Source organism: Hyposmocoma kahamanoa, unplaced genomic scaffold, assembly GCF_003589595.1.
Source record: "Hyposmocoma kahamanoa isolate Upper Pololo Valley unplaced genomic scaffold, ASM358959v1 62, whole genome shotgun sequence".
Taxonomy (NCBI): Eukaryota; Metazoa; Arthropoda; class Insecta; order Lepidoptera; family Cosmopterigidae; genus Hyposmocoma; species Hyposmocoma kahamanoa.
In genome coordinates, this window is record NW_020653850.1 from 13453678 (window position 1) to 13470166 (window position 16489).

Genomic DNA, 16489 nt, shown 5'->3' on the forward strand with positions numbered 1-16489 from the left:
CAATAACCATTTGTTTTTTTTTTTTCACATGCAGTATGTGCTTTAGCAATTATCAAGAATCAAGAACAAAAAATCAACATATGGCGTAATATTGTTTATATACGAAAATTATCATTTCATCTTAGTTGCCTGTAAAGCTTCTAATGACTAATTCTACATTATTCTGTTACCATACAAAAATAAAATTGTCTTGGACAATTCACCTTTTATATGATAGAAACTCTCTTCTCTAAATAACTTTGGAGGTACATAGAACAGCCTTTCGTTTTATTATTCATATTCTGTAAATGTGTATTTGATTACGTTTACATCATATCGGTAAGTCCGCCGTCGTTCTGACCCGCCTTGACTTTATCCAGAACCTTATTGACGTACTCAGATGTTTTTCCAGCTATTTTTACTTCTGTAATAAAATGAAAAGTAGTTTATTACAAAGACAACCTAAATTAAATATGTACGAGATCGTCAGTAATGAAAAAATACACGCAGATATTGTGGTATTCATAAAGTACCTACGCGGAAGGAATAATTATCTAACTTTAAGCTAAATAATACGGATGAATTGCACTTGTAATATTTTTTTGTAGTGATTTGTCACCTTTTCTATCCTCGTTATTTGTCACCTACGATAAATTATAAAGATGCAAAATATAGTAGGGCAATTGTACATTCATGATTTACCTGTGGATGTATTCACTATTTCCGTAAGTTTTGAAGACCAGTCAGTATTGTTCTGGGGGTTGGTCACTCTGGTGCTTAAAATCTGTTTCATTTGTTTTATACCGTTGAGAAGACGTTCTGAAATTAAAAAATAAACATAATTATAATATTTTTCATTGCACGCATAGTTTAAAGTTCAGGGATAATTTAATAAATATTCTTTTTTTAAAATATTTAACATACTGTGCTCCTGTTGTAAGCCATATAATTTTAGTTTGTTTGCTTCATGTTGCGCTTTCTTCTTTAATCTGCAAGCTCTAGAAGCTAGCTTATTTTTCTCCTTGCGCGTCTTTGGTCGTACGTTGAACGGCAACTCGCTTACTGGTATCATGTCGTTTATAATTTTACTCAAATTATCCAATTCTTTGCCGATTAGATATAACTTTCGCGCGTTCGGTGTCAAATCGTTTCCATCGCCTTTTCTTGCTTTCCCACTGAGAATTATTGCAAAAATAATAATAACAATTACAATTTATTTAAGACACAGATTATGTGGTATTGCTAAAAATTTACAATTCATTATGTTGCTTGTTAGTATTGTCTTATGTTATCTGTCCCCTGACTTAACGATTATGATTACGACTTTCAAACTAGGCTAAACAGCGTTGTGAAAGTCAGTGGTTCGGTTATTTATCTACTCTACAAGCATTGTTATGGTAAATTATGATTACTAGGTAGTTTAAATTTTTTTTTTTAGATTAACAACAACCAACCAAGTGTATGTGAGGGTGAAATGTGTATGTGTGTAGGTATATAAAAAAATAAGTAAGTACGAGCCGGTTGTCATCGCGCATCTACTATTAGATAAGAAAAAGGTAAAATAACACTACATTCTTTTTTATTGTGATGCATCATCTTGTGCACAACACTTGGCTTAAATTTATAAATGCCGTTTTACTGGTACCTTCCTCAGATTGAGATAAAGTATGATAGGAGAGGAACCCAAGGGCAATGTATTATACTGTTTTTAAGATGTCTTGTGAATTATGTAAGATTGCGTATATATGGTTGGCTATGAATTGTTGTCTATAGTACCAATTGAACCTCTCTTCTACAAAATATAAAAGAAAATAAAGAAAAAACAGCAGCAGGCAGTCACAGACAGACAATTTTCCGGAGCAGATATGAGCGCGGATTCGAATAGAACCTAGTGTGGGTTGGGAAGAAAGTCTCATATAGCTATTGTGATTAATTTATTTTTATAATTAAGAAAAATAATGGTTTTGAGCCATATATTGCTAGCATACTTATATGGATTTTTTGCAGTCAATAATATCGGCCCAGTTGAAGTCATAGATAACTAATGCCGTGACGTCATCGTAAACGACAAAGTATAATTAAATACATTTTATACCTAGTTAAATATACAACAGTATATTAGAGGCGTTACTCACCGCGTGGAATGTAAACAGACTTAATAATAACAGTAATAAATAACAAATTCATTGCCAATCTTATTGGATAACTTAACTGCAAAATAAAAGTGAAATGCGAAAAATAGAAATCAGAGAGAAAACAACTCCTACGTGCAGGGTCAAGAGCACGTCAAGCTTTACACTTAAGCCTCAAATCCAACTCTATGCCGCTTATGATAAGAATGGTCCAAAGTACAAAGTGTCAAGCTTGATGTGCGGTTGACTGTACTATATTAATGTAGTTTCATTTGAAGGAAATGCTACGATTGTAATGTACTAAGTTTTATTAGGGAATTTATCACCACTTGTTAACATGTGGGTTTTCTTCCCATTTATCGCCAGTAAAAATCACCACTGGAAACAACTGATTTTTTTATCCCGTTTGTCGCCAGTGGGATCATAGTCAGTGGTGACAACTGGGAATAAGCCGCTATTAATCTTAAGGCTCGGTTGTGACGAACTATAGGTGAACTTTTCCCTAATAAAACTTAGTACATTAAGATCGTAGCATTCCTTCAAATGAAAATAGTTCTAGGTGATGTTTTCTCTCTGATTTCTATATTTCGCATTTCACTTTTATTTTGCAGTTAAGTTATCCAATAAGATAAGCAATAAATTTGATATTGATTACTGTTATTATTAAGTCTGTTTACGGCATTTATTAATTTGGAAACTGCGCCACGGGCTGTGCACAAGATGATGCATCACAAAACCATACAGATACCCAACTACTCAACTCTCTATAAACGCTATGATACTTCATATTAGACAAATGCTGACAATGGATTTTTTTTTCCTATTTGTCGCCACTAGAAACAAAGCCAGTAGTGACAACTGGGAATAAGCCTTAGTAGCTTGTCTATTACAAAAATACTTTCCTGTTTTGAAATAGGCACAAACTTATTACAAAATAAAAGATAGGTAACTTATCATCATCTTATCTATATATATGTTATTGAGTGTAAAAATCACGAGTTTAAGCCGGTATTAGCCTCGTTTCAAGGAATTATTTCCGCGTGTGTGTGAATAGCAAAATATTTTGCAAAAGTAGATAACATTACAAATGGTATGGCGAAATACATCAGGAAAAGATAGCTAGTATGAATAATATTTTTTAAGACTTTCGCGGTCATTATAATAACTATTAACGTTTTTATGAACGGGATTTACCCTGTTTTTTTAACGGGTTTTTTTTGTTGTTTAAGTAACCCAACAAAAGAAACAAACTCACACATTTAGCAATTATGAATAACATTCACTGCGAAGCATGCTAGAAATTAATAAAAATAAATATTTTTTAAGATTCTGACAATGTGGATTGATCGTCAAATATAAGACAGTAAGGGTGGAACTTTTAACTTGAAAGGTTTTTTTATAATATCATGTGACGGGACGAACATGTCGTGTGGCAGGTAACACCAGCTACACGCCTATCCATAACAGTTGCAGTGACACCCAGAGCTTTAAACCGCAAAGATCTGAAGGGCACTCTGCGTCTGTCACCTTGACACATAAGTTGACAAGTTCTATGTTCCATAATTTCACCAGCAGCCCTTACCCTTCCAAACCGGAACGCAGTAATGCTCACATTACTGCTTGGCGGCAGAAATAGGTAAGGCGGCAGTACTTCCCTTAATGAACTATTTCACAGGGAGCTTTACTGCTACTAAATCTAAAGCGTATCTTCATACGGAGTACATTAATATGCATGTTGTTTAGTAATAAGAGTCATAACGGTAATCTAGCATTATGCGTGATGCTTAAGTTTCTTACCTATGTTTAATGCCTCTAACGCTGCAACTAGGGCTGAAAACTGGATCAGTAACCGAGTTCAAGATGTGAGGGTCCTCAGAGTTCTTTTTCAATACCAGCCTTTGTCCTTTGGGGCCTTTTGCCTGAACATTGTACTGCCAGAAATATCTTTCCTTCTTTGCAATGTGTCGCGCCTGTTTACTCTCCGACTCATCGTTCGATTCTAAAACAAAACATAAACATTTTGTATCAGAAAACACGTGCTCCTTGCGTAGCCAGTACATAAGTAACCACGTTACCAATAATACACGATAATACACCGGGTAAGGGCAAAAACAAATTATAAAATAAAAATGAAGTATTACTAAAGTGACCATTATTTTTTTCGTAGTAGATAGTTACGAAATGTCTAATGATCAAACAAAATTAAAAACAGACTTAAAAATATTTAATGATGTTTTGAGGGATCATTTAGATCTATTGCTGGAAGATGTACCCGTTAGGACATTGTCTGTTGTATTAGAAACCTTAGCATTGTAGTTAACATTTGTACCTTTTTAAATAGGTAAGAATACAAGAAAGTAGTTTAAGCAATTTGTACACATCGTCCCAGACATTTTTGTTACAATGCACTCCATTTAGTAAGTACAAAATTATTATTTTTAAGTATCTCTTTATCATTTTTGAAACACCATAGTTAATGTAACAGTTATTTCGTGCCCTATTGTTATTAAACAATAACTTTGATTCAATAACTACCGGCTAAAGCAAAAACAAACAAGAAATAGACATAAACTTTTCAGCAAAAAAAAAATTACATTGAAAATCGGGATTTTTAACAAAAAACATAATATCTTCAATATCCCCGAAAGTACTCATTTTTGGACAGGGCATCACATGACTAAATTTGTTTCAAATTAAGTCTACTTTCACCCCTCAGAAGGAATGTATCGAGTTTCAGGTCACCCTGTATAAACTAATAATATTAAACTTCGTAAAATTTAATTTAAGTTATCAATGTTAAAATAAAGATACTACTAAACATTCTGCTCTTTCCATTTTATACATAAGAATAACATAATATACATTTTATGTACCTAAGTATAATTATCATTCTTACCATCAGACGAAAGATCTTCATATCTGTCACTATCCTCATCGGTCTCTGCTTCCTTTTCATCTTCATCCTGTGAGTAGTCTCCTGTAGGACTTAGGAGACCTCCTGAGAGAGATGACACTGACCCGGCTTCCGCCAATGAACTGGTGGACAAAAGGTGCTTCCTTGGTTCGCGACGCTGCCAGATCTATTTACAAACAAGATACTTAAATAACAAGATCACCATAGATCACACACAAAATTGGCGCCTATACGGCGAATTGCGGATACCCGTCATACCATATCAACAAAGGATTATAAGATTTTGTCAAAACAATACACAAAATAAAACATTTGCATAAGTGTATGAAGGAGTGGACTGTTTACAAACTGTTTGCTAGCGTCTGGATGTACAATTGAAGTTAAATCATGGTTTGTTAAGGTAAGAAATCACAATATGAATATCACTTGTTGAAATCAATACCGTCACTAAATGAACTGGTTTTTTTTTTCAAATTTAAATGTATTTTTACCAACACAAGTTATTTTGCAAAAGTTGACATTTTATTAAGTGATGATATTGGTTTCAATGTGCGACATATATTTTATGAATATTATATTTTTTAAATCAATAAATAGGGCAAATAAAAATACATTTTTGGTAATGAAATCTCAGTCAGGTTTTACCCTAAAGCACACTCATACCCCAAGATGTCAACAATATTTATTTTTAGTATTATTTTACTAAAATTGGTTTTTTAATTACTAAAATTGTTATTCCAAATCACATAACCTGCCCCAAGCTATGCCTTGTTTACTATCATATTAACATCACAAAAGATTAGATTTGAGTGTTAAACAAAAACATGTTTACATCTACCAGACTACACCCACTCTGTATGATAATAACAAATTATTTTCGTTTTTACCTGTATAGTTTTTTATATCAAAAAATCATTTATTTTTAAAGACAGTTTTCCATCAACCTCATTAGATAGATTATGTAATCAATAATGTAAAGCTGTTAAAATTGCCATATGCAAAATATTTTGAAGATTGGCTTCAATGTCATCTCAATAAAATTATATATGATAGTTCAATGTGTAATTTTTATTTACAATTACTATAAATTCTTACTTACATACTAATTCATTCATTGGTGAAAACAGGTTGTATAGAAATTGATATGTAATAATCTCAGTACAGAGTACTAAAAAAACCGACCTCAAAAGTACGTGGAATTACATCTATTTGCCAAGTTTTATTGAGATTGGTTATCGGAAAGTGCGCAAACCCGGATTCATTCCCTAGTTCTCCACTATATGGAACTTGACAAAAATCGGTGCTTACTACTCAAAGTATACTATAGAGAGAGAAAAATGCAATCAACCATTAAAATAACTGCTCCTTATAATAAAATTTAGGTGCTATTTATAAAAATGAATCTTCATGCGTGAACAACCACCCTTAGAGGTGGATGAATTTTCATTCAAAATTAAATGGGACCACTATGGAGGTACCCTCTTTCCAACAAAAAAGAATCATCAAAATCGGTTCACAAATGGTGGAGTTATCACGTAACATACATAAAAAAAAAAAACATGTAGTCGAATTGAGAACCTCCACCTTTTTTAAAGTCGGTTAACAAAATTGTATAGTTTCACTGTGTCCAGTTAAACATTAGGCATATAAACATATTGGCGATATAGTATCATTTACTTACATGCATTTCTACAGACTTAACTATAGGTGTAACATGTTTCTTTAATATCACATGGGTGTGCACACATGAATTTAAAAAGTCAATATGCAGTCACAGATATAAGCGTACAGGTATATTGCACGATAATAATTTGCAAATGTTTTAATGTAGCTACCTGCAAAATAACACTATTAGATATTGTAAAAAGCCTTTTGAGATATGTATTTTATGTTATAAAAATAAATCCAACCTGTTCCATGGTGAGATGTGTAGGCGCTGATGAGGATAGCTGTGTGTGCTGAGGCTTCATACTAGTCAGGAAAGGTGGCAAGACTGTGGACGCTGGAACTGACTGCCCAAGGGCTATCTCTCCACTGTAGCTATCCATACGCATTAACAATTCTGGTAACTGGTTCATAGGTTGAGCAAAACTAGAAGAAGCTGAACTGTGCTGACTCGAGGGAGAAAAGGTATGCTGTGTCCGACTATATGGGCTACAAGGACTCTCTGGTGCCAGAGTATTTGAAGTCTGCATTGGAGTTCTGCGTGTCCCACTCATAGCCCCACCAATCTGTACACAATAGCCACTCTCCTCTGGCAAAAGTAAATCATCAAAATTCAAATCATCTAACAATGTGTCAGGATTGGCATTCAACTCGGCCAGTGTTGGGCCTAATATTAAATCGGCTTTGTCTACTTGGAATATGTCATCATCATCCATTCTGAAGGTGTCCATTTTTGAACTATTGTCGGCTTCATAGGTGAGTTTGTTGTACTGCATATTGGGTACATTATGAAAAGAGCCAGCTAGATTGTCCTGGAGGCATAAGTCTAGGTCATTGCCAAAGTCGTCGAAGTCAGCACGGCGCTGTGGAATGGGTACAGAGGCTGACATAGAGCTGAGTTCGAGAGGAGACTCCAGTTTTATCTCCACACCAGGATCTAGGAGAAAGTCATGTGTGTAAATAGAATCCGCCATCACACGTGTTTGTGTACGGCGACCTTGACGCAGAACAGTCTCACTGATAGAGACTGGCGCGCGCCTCGTATGTCTATCGATTAATTCAACACGAGACCCACGTGTCGCCCGCCAATGTTTATTTATTTCCTCCTCGCGATCTGATATGCTTACTGCTCCTAAAAGCTTTATTTTGATATTAATTGACACAAATCAGTATCACATCCTTGATTACATAACCACGTCATGCGACAATCCCGAATTAAATTTTCTATATCCAGTTGATTATTCACAATGACTTTCGATATCGAATTTGACCAACAGCAGTTTCCACAATACGTAACAGTTCACCAGTTTGCACAGGACACTAATCAATATTTCTTGCGAAATCTGTTGCATGAAACCACTAAAAGGACTTTAGTCTTAATAAAATTGAAATATTTTCACACACAATAACAAAAACACTTCCCTGAACACAGTTGAGAAGTAAACAAAGATTTTTGATATTATTATTCAGCATAATCAAAGGTCATGAGAAAAAGTGATAGATATATGAATCTTCATAAGATAGAATAAGACTGCATAACGATTTGCGAGACGAAGGAGAGACGAGGGGGAGCGCATGGCAAGTGAAGTGTAATAGAGACGGACAATCAAAATTTTAAAATAACTAATACATTCATAACAGTTACAATATTTATCGCCAGATATTGTAATATCATGATCCATTAAAGAATACAATTCGACATCAATTTTTTTGTATTATTTTTGTATAAGCTCTATAAATTAGCCGTAGCTTCTTTTTATTTATTTATTTCATTTTCAGGGATATTGCCCGTAACTTTTAAACTACTGTTTCAATAAAGCCGAAAGAAATATAAATACGCCTCTGAGTATTTTTTACAAAAAATATAAAGAATTCTGTAGCCTACTCAACAAAAATTACAAAACAACATTTTATAGAGAATCTCAAAATGTTTGTAAACGTGTGTAATATGCATCATCATCACATAAGTGATGATGATGCATATTATGTTGAGCGCTACTGAATGAAGCAACTGCTTTGCTGTTGCTATGTAGAATTGAGAACAGTGGGGGAATGACTTTCGAAGAAAAGTTCTTATAAATACTTATGATTGGTTGATTGTTTGATTGATTGAGCATACCAGGTTAAACTACATATAAGGTAAACAGTTCCGTGTGATTAGAATTAGAATTTGCATGAAAGGAATTTTTTTATTGTCATACATCTCAATCAAAAAAGTTACTTCTACTGTCGTACGCTATTTCACATAACGCGATTTCCTGCGACGTTGTGCTAGCTTTTGTTGTTTTGTTACATAAAAAAGTAGACCTTTATGAAAGAAATAAATGTTGAGTCATGAAAAAAATCCATTTCTCCATATTTCCTATATTTTTCTACAGTTGACATCTATCAAAAGTTGAAGATACTGAACGAAAATGATAGAGGCATTTTATAGATTTTTTTACCTATGATTATTTTTTCCCCCGCTGTTGTCCAAATAATTTTGAATCTCGTTTTACTCTAACTTACTTTAAACTATACAAATATATTTTAAAATTAACGGTAAATAAAACTTCAAAAGATATATTTAAACGTCGTAGAACGAAAAGATTGATCAAAATATATTTTTCGAACTATTTATTTAATTTTTCTGGATTAATTTGTATTATTTAAAATTTTTCAGAAAATTGCTCAATAGTTTAAACTGTATTATATTCGTAACTAAACTAATAATAAAATAATACTCGATTATTGATTGATATTTGAACTGACAACTAAGGAACCCTATTCGGTCGTCTCTAGTGAACAGTATTATTTTTATTTATAAAGCATGTGCTTCAGAGCCATCAGCTTATTGGTAACAAATAATTAAGAAACACACAACGTAATATACATAAACTAAAAATTAATTCATGTAAAAATGTTTATACCATGGAAACTTTGCCATCCTCTAAGAAAAATGTAAGTAATAAAACCCGCCATTTTCTAGTGAACAGGCTATTATGATGTTTTTTTTGTTTTGTTCCTGGCACTCGCAGTTTGCATTTGTGCCACCGTATGTATACAAAACGGGAAAACTTACTCACGGATTAGAAATTATTTTGGTACATACATACATAGGTTCTCAAACTTTTTGGCCCACCGCCCACTTAACTTAAGCAGAATAAAAAATTTTAATGCTTACACCACAAAAAACAATAATTGAACAGACGTATTTTTTTATTAACTTCAGAACTGAACACAAAAAATCACGAATAAAAAGAAATTATATATTTTGTACTGTAGTTTAAATTTTCTATAGATATTTCAGGTTTTTTTTTTTTCAAATGCGGTAGCACCCCCTGGACAGAGGCCCCTACTGCCCCCTAGGACTCTTTAGCGCTAGCTAGCTAGCGAAGTGGGATTAATAAAGTAAATAAATAATTATTAAGTGGGTATAATAAAAGTAAATAAATAATTACTAAAAAGTAAGCACAAAAATTGCACCTGGCACAGGGTGAAGAGCACATCAAGCTTGAGACTTATATAACACTTAAATCCAACTCTATGCCGCTTACGATAAGAACCGTCCAAAGTATTGCTTGACGTGTTCTTGACTGTACAAAGTGTCAAGCTTGATGTATGTATATACCTGTACAGTTACGTTTGAGATTTGAAGTTGCTAGGGATGTGTTAACAGAATAGTAACTTTATTAATGTCTTGGAGGATGGAAAGAAATAAAGGAAATAACGTCCATCACATTGATTGATATCTTGTTAAGTCGCTTGATGTAAAAAAGAACTGCCAAACTCATTGTATTTGTGACCAGGCCATAAAATAAAAAAATATTAATTTAAAAATATAAACATCATGGGGTGTTGAAACCACTGCCTGTTCGTCAAAAGCATAGTGACATAATTTATTTCCAAATACTAATTTAAATATTATGGGTGACGACAACACAAATTCTAGTAAAAAATGTGATGCGAAAAAATATGATATCGTTATTATTGGCAGCGGCATGGCCGGTTTGGCTGCCGCCAATTATCTCCTAAAAAATGGTGAAGAAAACTTTGTTATAATAGAAGCGAGAAATCGTGTCGGAGGACGAATTATATCTATTCCAATGAAGGCTCATAGCGTAGAGCTCGGAGCAAATGGGATACTTGGAGTGTTAGGTAACCCTATTTTCGAAATAGCGATGTCCAACGGACTCGTAAACATTATAAACGTACCCAAGCCACACAAGGTTATAGCCGCTACTGAAGACGGTAAACAGGTACCATTTGGAGTACTACATGAGATTCATGAGGCGTACATGTGCTTTCTCCACCGCTGTGAAGAGTATTTCCTATGTCAGTATTTGCCTCCACCTGATATTCACAGTGTTGGTGAGCATATCAACTTAGAAGCTACGATTTACTTAGAACGTCTACCAACATCAGAAGAAAAGAAATTGAGACGCCAAATATTTGACTGTTTATTGAAACGTGAGACATGTATATCTGGATGTAGTACAATGGATGAAATTGACCTTTTAGAATTAGGTAGCTATACAGAATTACAAGGAGGAAATATTACGATACCATCTGGTTATAGTACTATCCTACAGCCAATGACTAAAAATATAACCCCTGATAAAATTATAAACAATCACCCTGTAAATAAAATTATCTGGGACTCAAACCGTGGACAGGGATGTGATGATGTGGGGGATGAATCAGAGGACTCAGATCAGACTGTGATAGAAGACATCTCTAAAGCATCTACCTCCAGCAAAGCTGCTGCAGAAGATACTACTGCTGCAAGCTCTTCACAAAAACCAAAGAGACATCCAAATTATGTAGAAATAGTTTGTGACAATGGGGAAACTTTCTATGCTAACCATGTGATATGCACAATTCCATTAGGTGTTCTTAAAGAACAAGCAATTAATATATTTGATCCACCCCTACCTCAGTACAAAATGGAGTCAATTGAAAGGTTACTATTTGGTACAGTAGATAAAATTTTCCTAGAATACGATAGACCTTTTCTTAATCCAGAAGTGACAGAAATAATGTTGCTTTGGGAGACTCCATCTGCACCTGAAGATATATCACAGTCTTGGTATAAGAAAATTTACTCATTCACTAAAGTCACAGAGACTCTCTTACTAGGATGGCTATCAGGCAGAGAAGCTGAACACATGGAGACATTGTCAGTGGAAGAAGTGGCATCTACATGTACAAAAATTTTGCGTAAATTTCTAAATGACCCATTTGTACCTGAACCACAGAAATGTGTATGGTAAGTGCTATCAAGTAATGTAGAATATAAGTCTTAAAGTCGTATTCTAGAACTCGACTCAATGCTCAAGTCAGGATCTGAGTATGATTTCAAGCACTGGAAATACGACCCTAATGGTAGGGACTTGAGTATGATTTTGAGTGGTTTAAACCATACTCAAATCCTGACTTGAGTATTGAGTAGAGTTCTAGAAGGGTTGTATTCCAGAACTCTACTCAATACTCAAGTCAGGATTTGAGTATTGCAGTGAGCACTGAAAATCATACACAAGTCCTTGCAATTAGGGTCGTATTTCCAGTGCAATCCTGACTTGAGCATTGAGTAGAGTTCTGGAATACGACCCTAAGACTCAAAAATTATTTTTAATAGATTTTCATTAACATAATATACTAAATATTGATTTCAGTACTAGTTGGAAAAAGCAGCCATATGCAAGAGGATCTTATACCGCTATTGCTGTTGGAGCCAGTCAGAGTGACATCGAGAGTATAGCTCAGCCATTATTTAGGAATGTTCGTGATAAAAAGGTACCAGGTTTCCAGAACAAATTTTATCATTATAAAATTTTATTGATTTATAAGATGTCTATATCAGCCAGCCAGCAAAACTAAATTATTAATATTTTTTTTAAAATAAATATTTTGTTGATTGGTAACAAGTAACTCATCTGTGCTTTTTAACAATTATTTAATGGAATTTTTTGTTCCAGCCTGTATTGCTCTTTGCAGGAGAGCACACTCACAGCAGCTTCTATTCCACAGTTCATGGTGCATATCTATCAGGTCAAACTGCAGCAAGGCGGTTGCTGGCGGCTGATGAACCTCCTGAAAATGTTTTAGAATGTCCTGGATCAGCTGATCTCTCTTCTTGGATACAAGGTGTCCAGCTTGAAGGGTAAAGCTGTTAATGTATATAGTCTTCTAATGCCTGATTCTCAGTGCTGTTAAGGTGATATTGCCCATGACAAGGGTTTGATGCCCATTTGATTCATAGGATTTTAGAAGAATTATAATAACTTAGTATTTATCAATAGTTGCATATTTAACTTGTTCTTTGAGTAGTTTTTTGATTATGAGGCATCCTTGGTTGAGGTGTTACAAAATTGGCTGTTGTGGTACCTGCCTAACATTCTACAACTTCCAAAATAATTTGGTAACATTATGATGGCAGGATATTTGCAAGATATTGCAAACTGCACGTATGTAGTGTTGGTCATTCTATATGACATGAAATGTTATTCCATTAATTTGGGACCCTTTCTAGATGATAAGCTTTTTGTTTGTGAAGTCCCATCTAACTTATATTACGCACAGTACTCATGGAAATTTAATAAATTTGTCTCAAAAACTTTTATTTTCATACTACAGTACATCAAAATTATGTGTTTAAAACGATCCCTTATTTTAATAATAGTGCCATAAAGAATTTTATTGCATTATTATCAAATAGGTTATTATGATATGATTTACAATGTCACACACTCGAATAATGATGACATTTGATAACGTAATGAAAAACATTTAGGAACCTTCATGTTGTATGTTACCAAAAATGACCTGCAGTATGTTGTACAAGATGTACATAGTATGTGAATTACCATTAATTATAATGTTAAATTGAGTGTGATATGAAGGGAAATTCAATATTATTTTGAAACAAAATAATTTTGTTATATAAAAGTATATCCTACTGTGTCTGGCAAATTAAGCTGTGGTAGCAATTTATTAGTTATTATTGTGATTCAATAATATACTTAATTTTAAAGAAATATTTTATTGTATATTTCACTTTTTAGTTCCACATAAAGAAAATATATTAGTAGTGAGTGGCTCTACAAAAACGAAAATGGGGAAGTGTATAATGTGATATGTATTATAGATCTTTTTTTCTATTTAATAGTGTTGCTGAAGATTTACAAAATTCTGTTATAATTATTTTTCTCAAAAAGCTAACGAAGGCTATGTAGGAAAATTGTACATGCTTAAAGCACACTTTAGTTGTAGAGTATTATATATAATTAATGCCTTTTCTGTTATTTTTTATTCAATAGGTATTCGATTTTTCTAGTCAGTGCAATGTTTTTGTATCGCATTAATAAATCATTTTAAAAAAATATTTGGTTGTTTTTTCAAATCCACAGTAGGTAAAATAAGATGGATGCCTGGCATTAAAGTAAATTAAACCATAATATAAAAGTCATCTTTATTACAATAATAACTATCAATATGGTAAATATGTAAGTGTATAAATGTAACAAGTCTAGCAACTAGAATTAATACAAGGTTTCAAAATGGAGACAATTTAAAGCTCACTGTTAACTTTTACATGATATACTTTGTTTATAAAATTATGTATAATGTCCACCATTATGAGGAATAAATTAGTAACAAGTTATACCTACACAAATAAAACTGGAATGTACTTAAATGACTCAGTAATACTAGTATGTGATGATGTTAGAAGGTATAATCAGTGCAAAGCATCTTAAAACTTATACCTTAACTACTTGGCAAAATAAACAAAAATGGCTTTGCCATTAACCTATACATAGCATACATTATGTATATATATATATATATATATTGTTAGTTCCATAAAATACCCTAACCACATGTTGTGACTGTAATTTTAAATACAAACATTGAATACAAAAACTTCTCTATTGCATTTGCACAGATCAATTTATAATTTTTACATTCTAAATGCTACGATTGGGTATTCTTTTTTGTCATGTTTTCATAACATTATCCCAAGAATTTATTAGCGCACTACATCTAACTCAATCGCAGAATTTTTTGTGGTTATTATAGAGAGTAACTTTTTCTCTACTTCTTCATGTACCTCCTGCCAGGCACACTTTCCAATTAGAGGGACCTCTTCCAATGGAGCACGGAATGCTACTAACAAAGTCAAACAGCATCCTTCAGCTTCAGGAGCTGCTTCCACATTCAAGAGACCTATGGGACGGTGTTGCGCCACATCTGCACCAAACATCTCAACCATAAACCTCCTCAGTGTTGAATGAACACTTTTAGCTGGATTTATCTCACACATGGGAAAATGTATACATGTTTTCTCACTTAATAGCACATGCAATTTATTGGTACTTTTTTTTTTAATAACAACAATCAATCTGAGCAAATCTTTAGCATGAGGTGTTGGAGCTGGTAAGATGTCTTTGTGCCAAAGGTTCTTTGCTTTTTTTTTTCTGTACAGCTTTGCTTTTTCAATGAGAGGAAGAATGTCATTTGCTCTTAAAGATATCTCCTTCAAGTTGGAAATCCACTTAGCTTGAAGTGATTCTTTGTCTGCTTTCGCTGGTGTCTTTAGCTCTCCTCCAACAACTTCCCCAGTTAACACAAACCTGTACCATGTTCCGGCAGCAGTTTCAACAACTAACAATGTTTTTGGTTCACATTCTAAGCCAGTTTCTTCAAGAACTTCTCGAATGGTGGCCTGTACGATGGTTTCTCCCTTTTCCATGCGACCGGCGGGTAAGTACCATTTACCGGCGCAACTTTCCTTTGCTTCTTGCATCATTAGTATTTCTTTCTTTTCGTTTATAATTACACAGGCGACAACATAGGTGACGTTACGACCAAGTACCGGTTTGAAATTAGATGATGTCGTTGGCGTAATTCCTTGAGATTCAGCCACCAAATTCTGGTCAGCGATCGTAAAGTCACAGAAATCGTTATCTTCACCATCTAAGCCCAAACCTTCTAATAATTTTGTAAGATTTGAGTCGACTGGATGCGACATAGTTACCCACTTTAAAACTTGTTTACGAGTGCAAAACGCGTACAGTACTCTGGAGTAAATCCAAAATTGACTGTGAACTACCTTTTATCATAGAGTTCACTTGTTTTACTCACTTTAAAGAAATTATCACAACAATTCCTTCTTCACAAAGTGTTATTGTTCAATCGACACAAACCACTAATATATAAGATCAATCAATAAGATTCCATCGATACAATATTCCGCCAACGTCAAGCACGCGTTTAAGGACACGGAAAGTATCGATACTTTTTGGTATCGAGTACTTTTCCCTCCGATACCTAATAATATAATACTTTTCATTCGATTCTTATGCATTATTTCGGGCAAATGTATTTTCGTAAAACGAATACAATAATATTTTGTTAGTTATTTATTACTAACATTTCATAAAAACATTTTAAAAAAATGATTAACATTAAATCAACTCTATAGTTGGTATTGGTATTGGTGCAACGGGCTAGTTTCCGCAACTCGACGTCGAGGCGCCTATTTTGCGTGTGGTGGGTGCAGGGTCCTACTCGTGCAACCCAAGCTCCTCCAGGAATCTCAGCAGCCTCTTTGGTTTACTGAAGACTTCAGGGAGCGACCTTGGCACTCCAAGGTACTTTGCCCTGTAGTTGGCCACACCGGAGCACTCTAGTAGGACGTGTGCGGCCGTTTCCTCCTCCTCCATGCACGCTCTGCATAGAGGGCTGTCCGTGATACCTAAATTGAAAAGGTGTTTATTGTAAGGACCATGACCCGTTAGAGTGGCAGATAGAGTGCGCA

General features: G+C 34.0%; 3 protein-coding genes across 3 annotated transcripts; 1 reads left to right on the forward strand and 2 right to left on the reverse strand.

The window, feature by feature from the left end:
* Positions 1 to 219: 219 nt before the first annotated feature.
* On the reverse strand, positions 220 to 7728 carry LOC113229616 (CREB3 regulatory factor). The gene is made up of 6 exons (XM_026463276.1): positions 6936 to 7728; positions 5008 to 5191; positions 3909 to 4110; positions 904 to 1154; positions 682 to 798; positions 220 to 403 (listed from the first exon to the last, which is right to left on the reverse strand). The coding sequence occupies exons 1-6, from the start codon at positions 7662 to 7664 to the stop codon at positions 306 to 308; spliced, it is 1581 nt and encodes a 526-aa protein (XP_026319061.1). The 5' UTR covers positions 7665 to 7728; the 3' UTR covers positions 220 to 305.
* Positions 7729 to 10580: 2852 nt separating this feature from the next.
* LOC113229543 (peroxisomal N(1)-acetyl-spermine/spermidine oxidase) lies at positions 10581 to 13740 on the forward strand. The gene is made up of 3 exons (XM_026463175.1): positions 10581 to 11938; positions 12345 to 12465; positions 12648 to 13740. The coding sequence occupies exons 1-3, from the start codon at positions 10596 to 10598 to the stop codon at positions 12834 to 12836; spliced, it is 1653 nt and encodes a 550-aa protein (XP_026318960.1). The 5' UTR covers positions 10581 to 10595; the 3' UTR covers positions 12837 to 13740.
* Positions 13741 to 14526: 786 nt separating this feature from the next.
* Positions 14527 to 15700, reverse strand: LOC113229688 (8-oxo-dGDP phosphatase NUDT18). Its single transcript, XM_026463370.1, has one exon. The coding sequence runs from the start codon at positions 15698 to 15700 to the stop codon at positions 14699 to 14701; it is 1002 nt and encodes a 333-aa protein (XP_026319155.1). The 3' UTR covers positions 14527 to 14698.
* Positions 15701 to 16489: the final 789 nt, after the last annotated feature.

Excerpts from the sequence above, each read along its gene's own strand:
- LOC113229616 (XM_026463276.1), bottom strand. The coding sequence starts at position 7,664 with ATGGCGGATTCTATTTACACACATGACTTTCTCCTAGATCCTGGTGTG. Across the intron at positions 5,192-6,935 it reads CACATCTCACCATGGAACAG|ATCTGGCAGCGTCGCGAACC; the intron begins GTTGGATTTATT and ends GTTTGTAAATAG. Across the intron at positions 1,155-3,908 it reads GTTAGAGGCATTAAACATAG|TGGGAAAGCAAGAAAAGGCG; the intron begins GTAAGAAACTTA and ends AATAATTCTCAG.
- LOC113229543 (XM_026463175.1), top strand. The coding sequence starts at position 10,596 with ATGGGTGACGACAACACAAATTCTAGTAAAAAATGTGATGCGAAAAAA. Across the intron at positions 11,939-12,344 it reads GAACCACAGAAATGTGTATG|TACTAGTTGGAAAAAGCAGC; the intron begins GTAAGTGCTATC and ends TATTGATTTCAG. Across the intron at positions 12,466-12,647 it reads GGAATGTTCGTGATAAAAAG|CCTGTATTGCTCTTTGCAGG; the intron begins GTACCAGGTTTC and ends TTTTTGTTCCAG.
- LOC113229688 (XM_026463370.1), bottom strand. The coding sequence starts at position 15,700 with ATGTCGCATCCAGTCGACTCAAATCTTACAAAATTATTAGAAGGTTTG.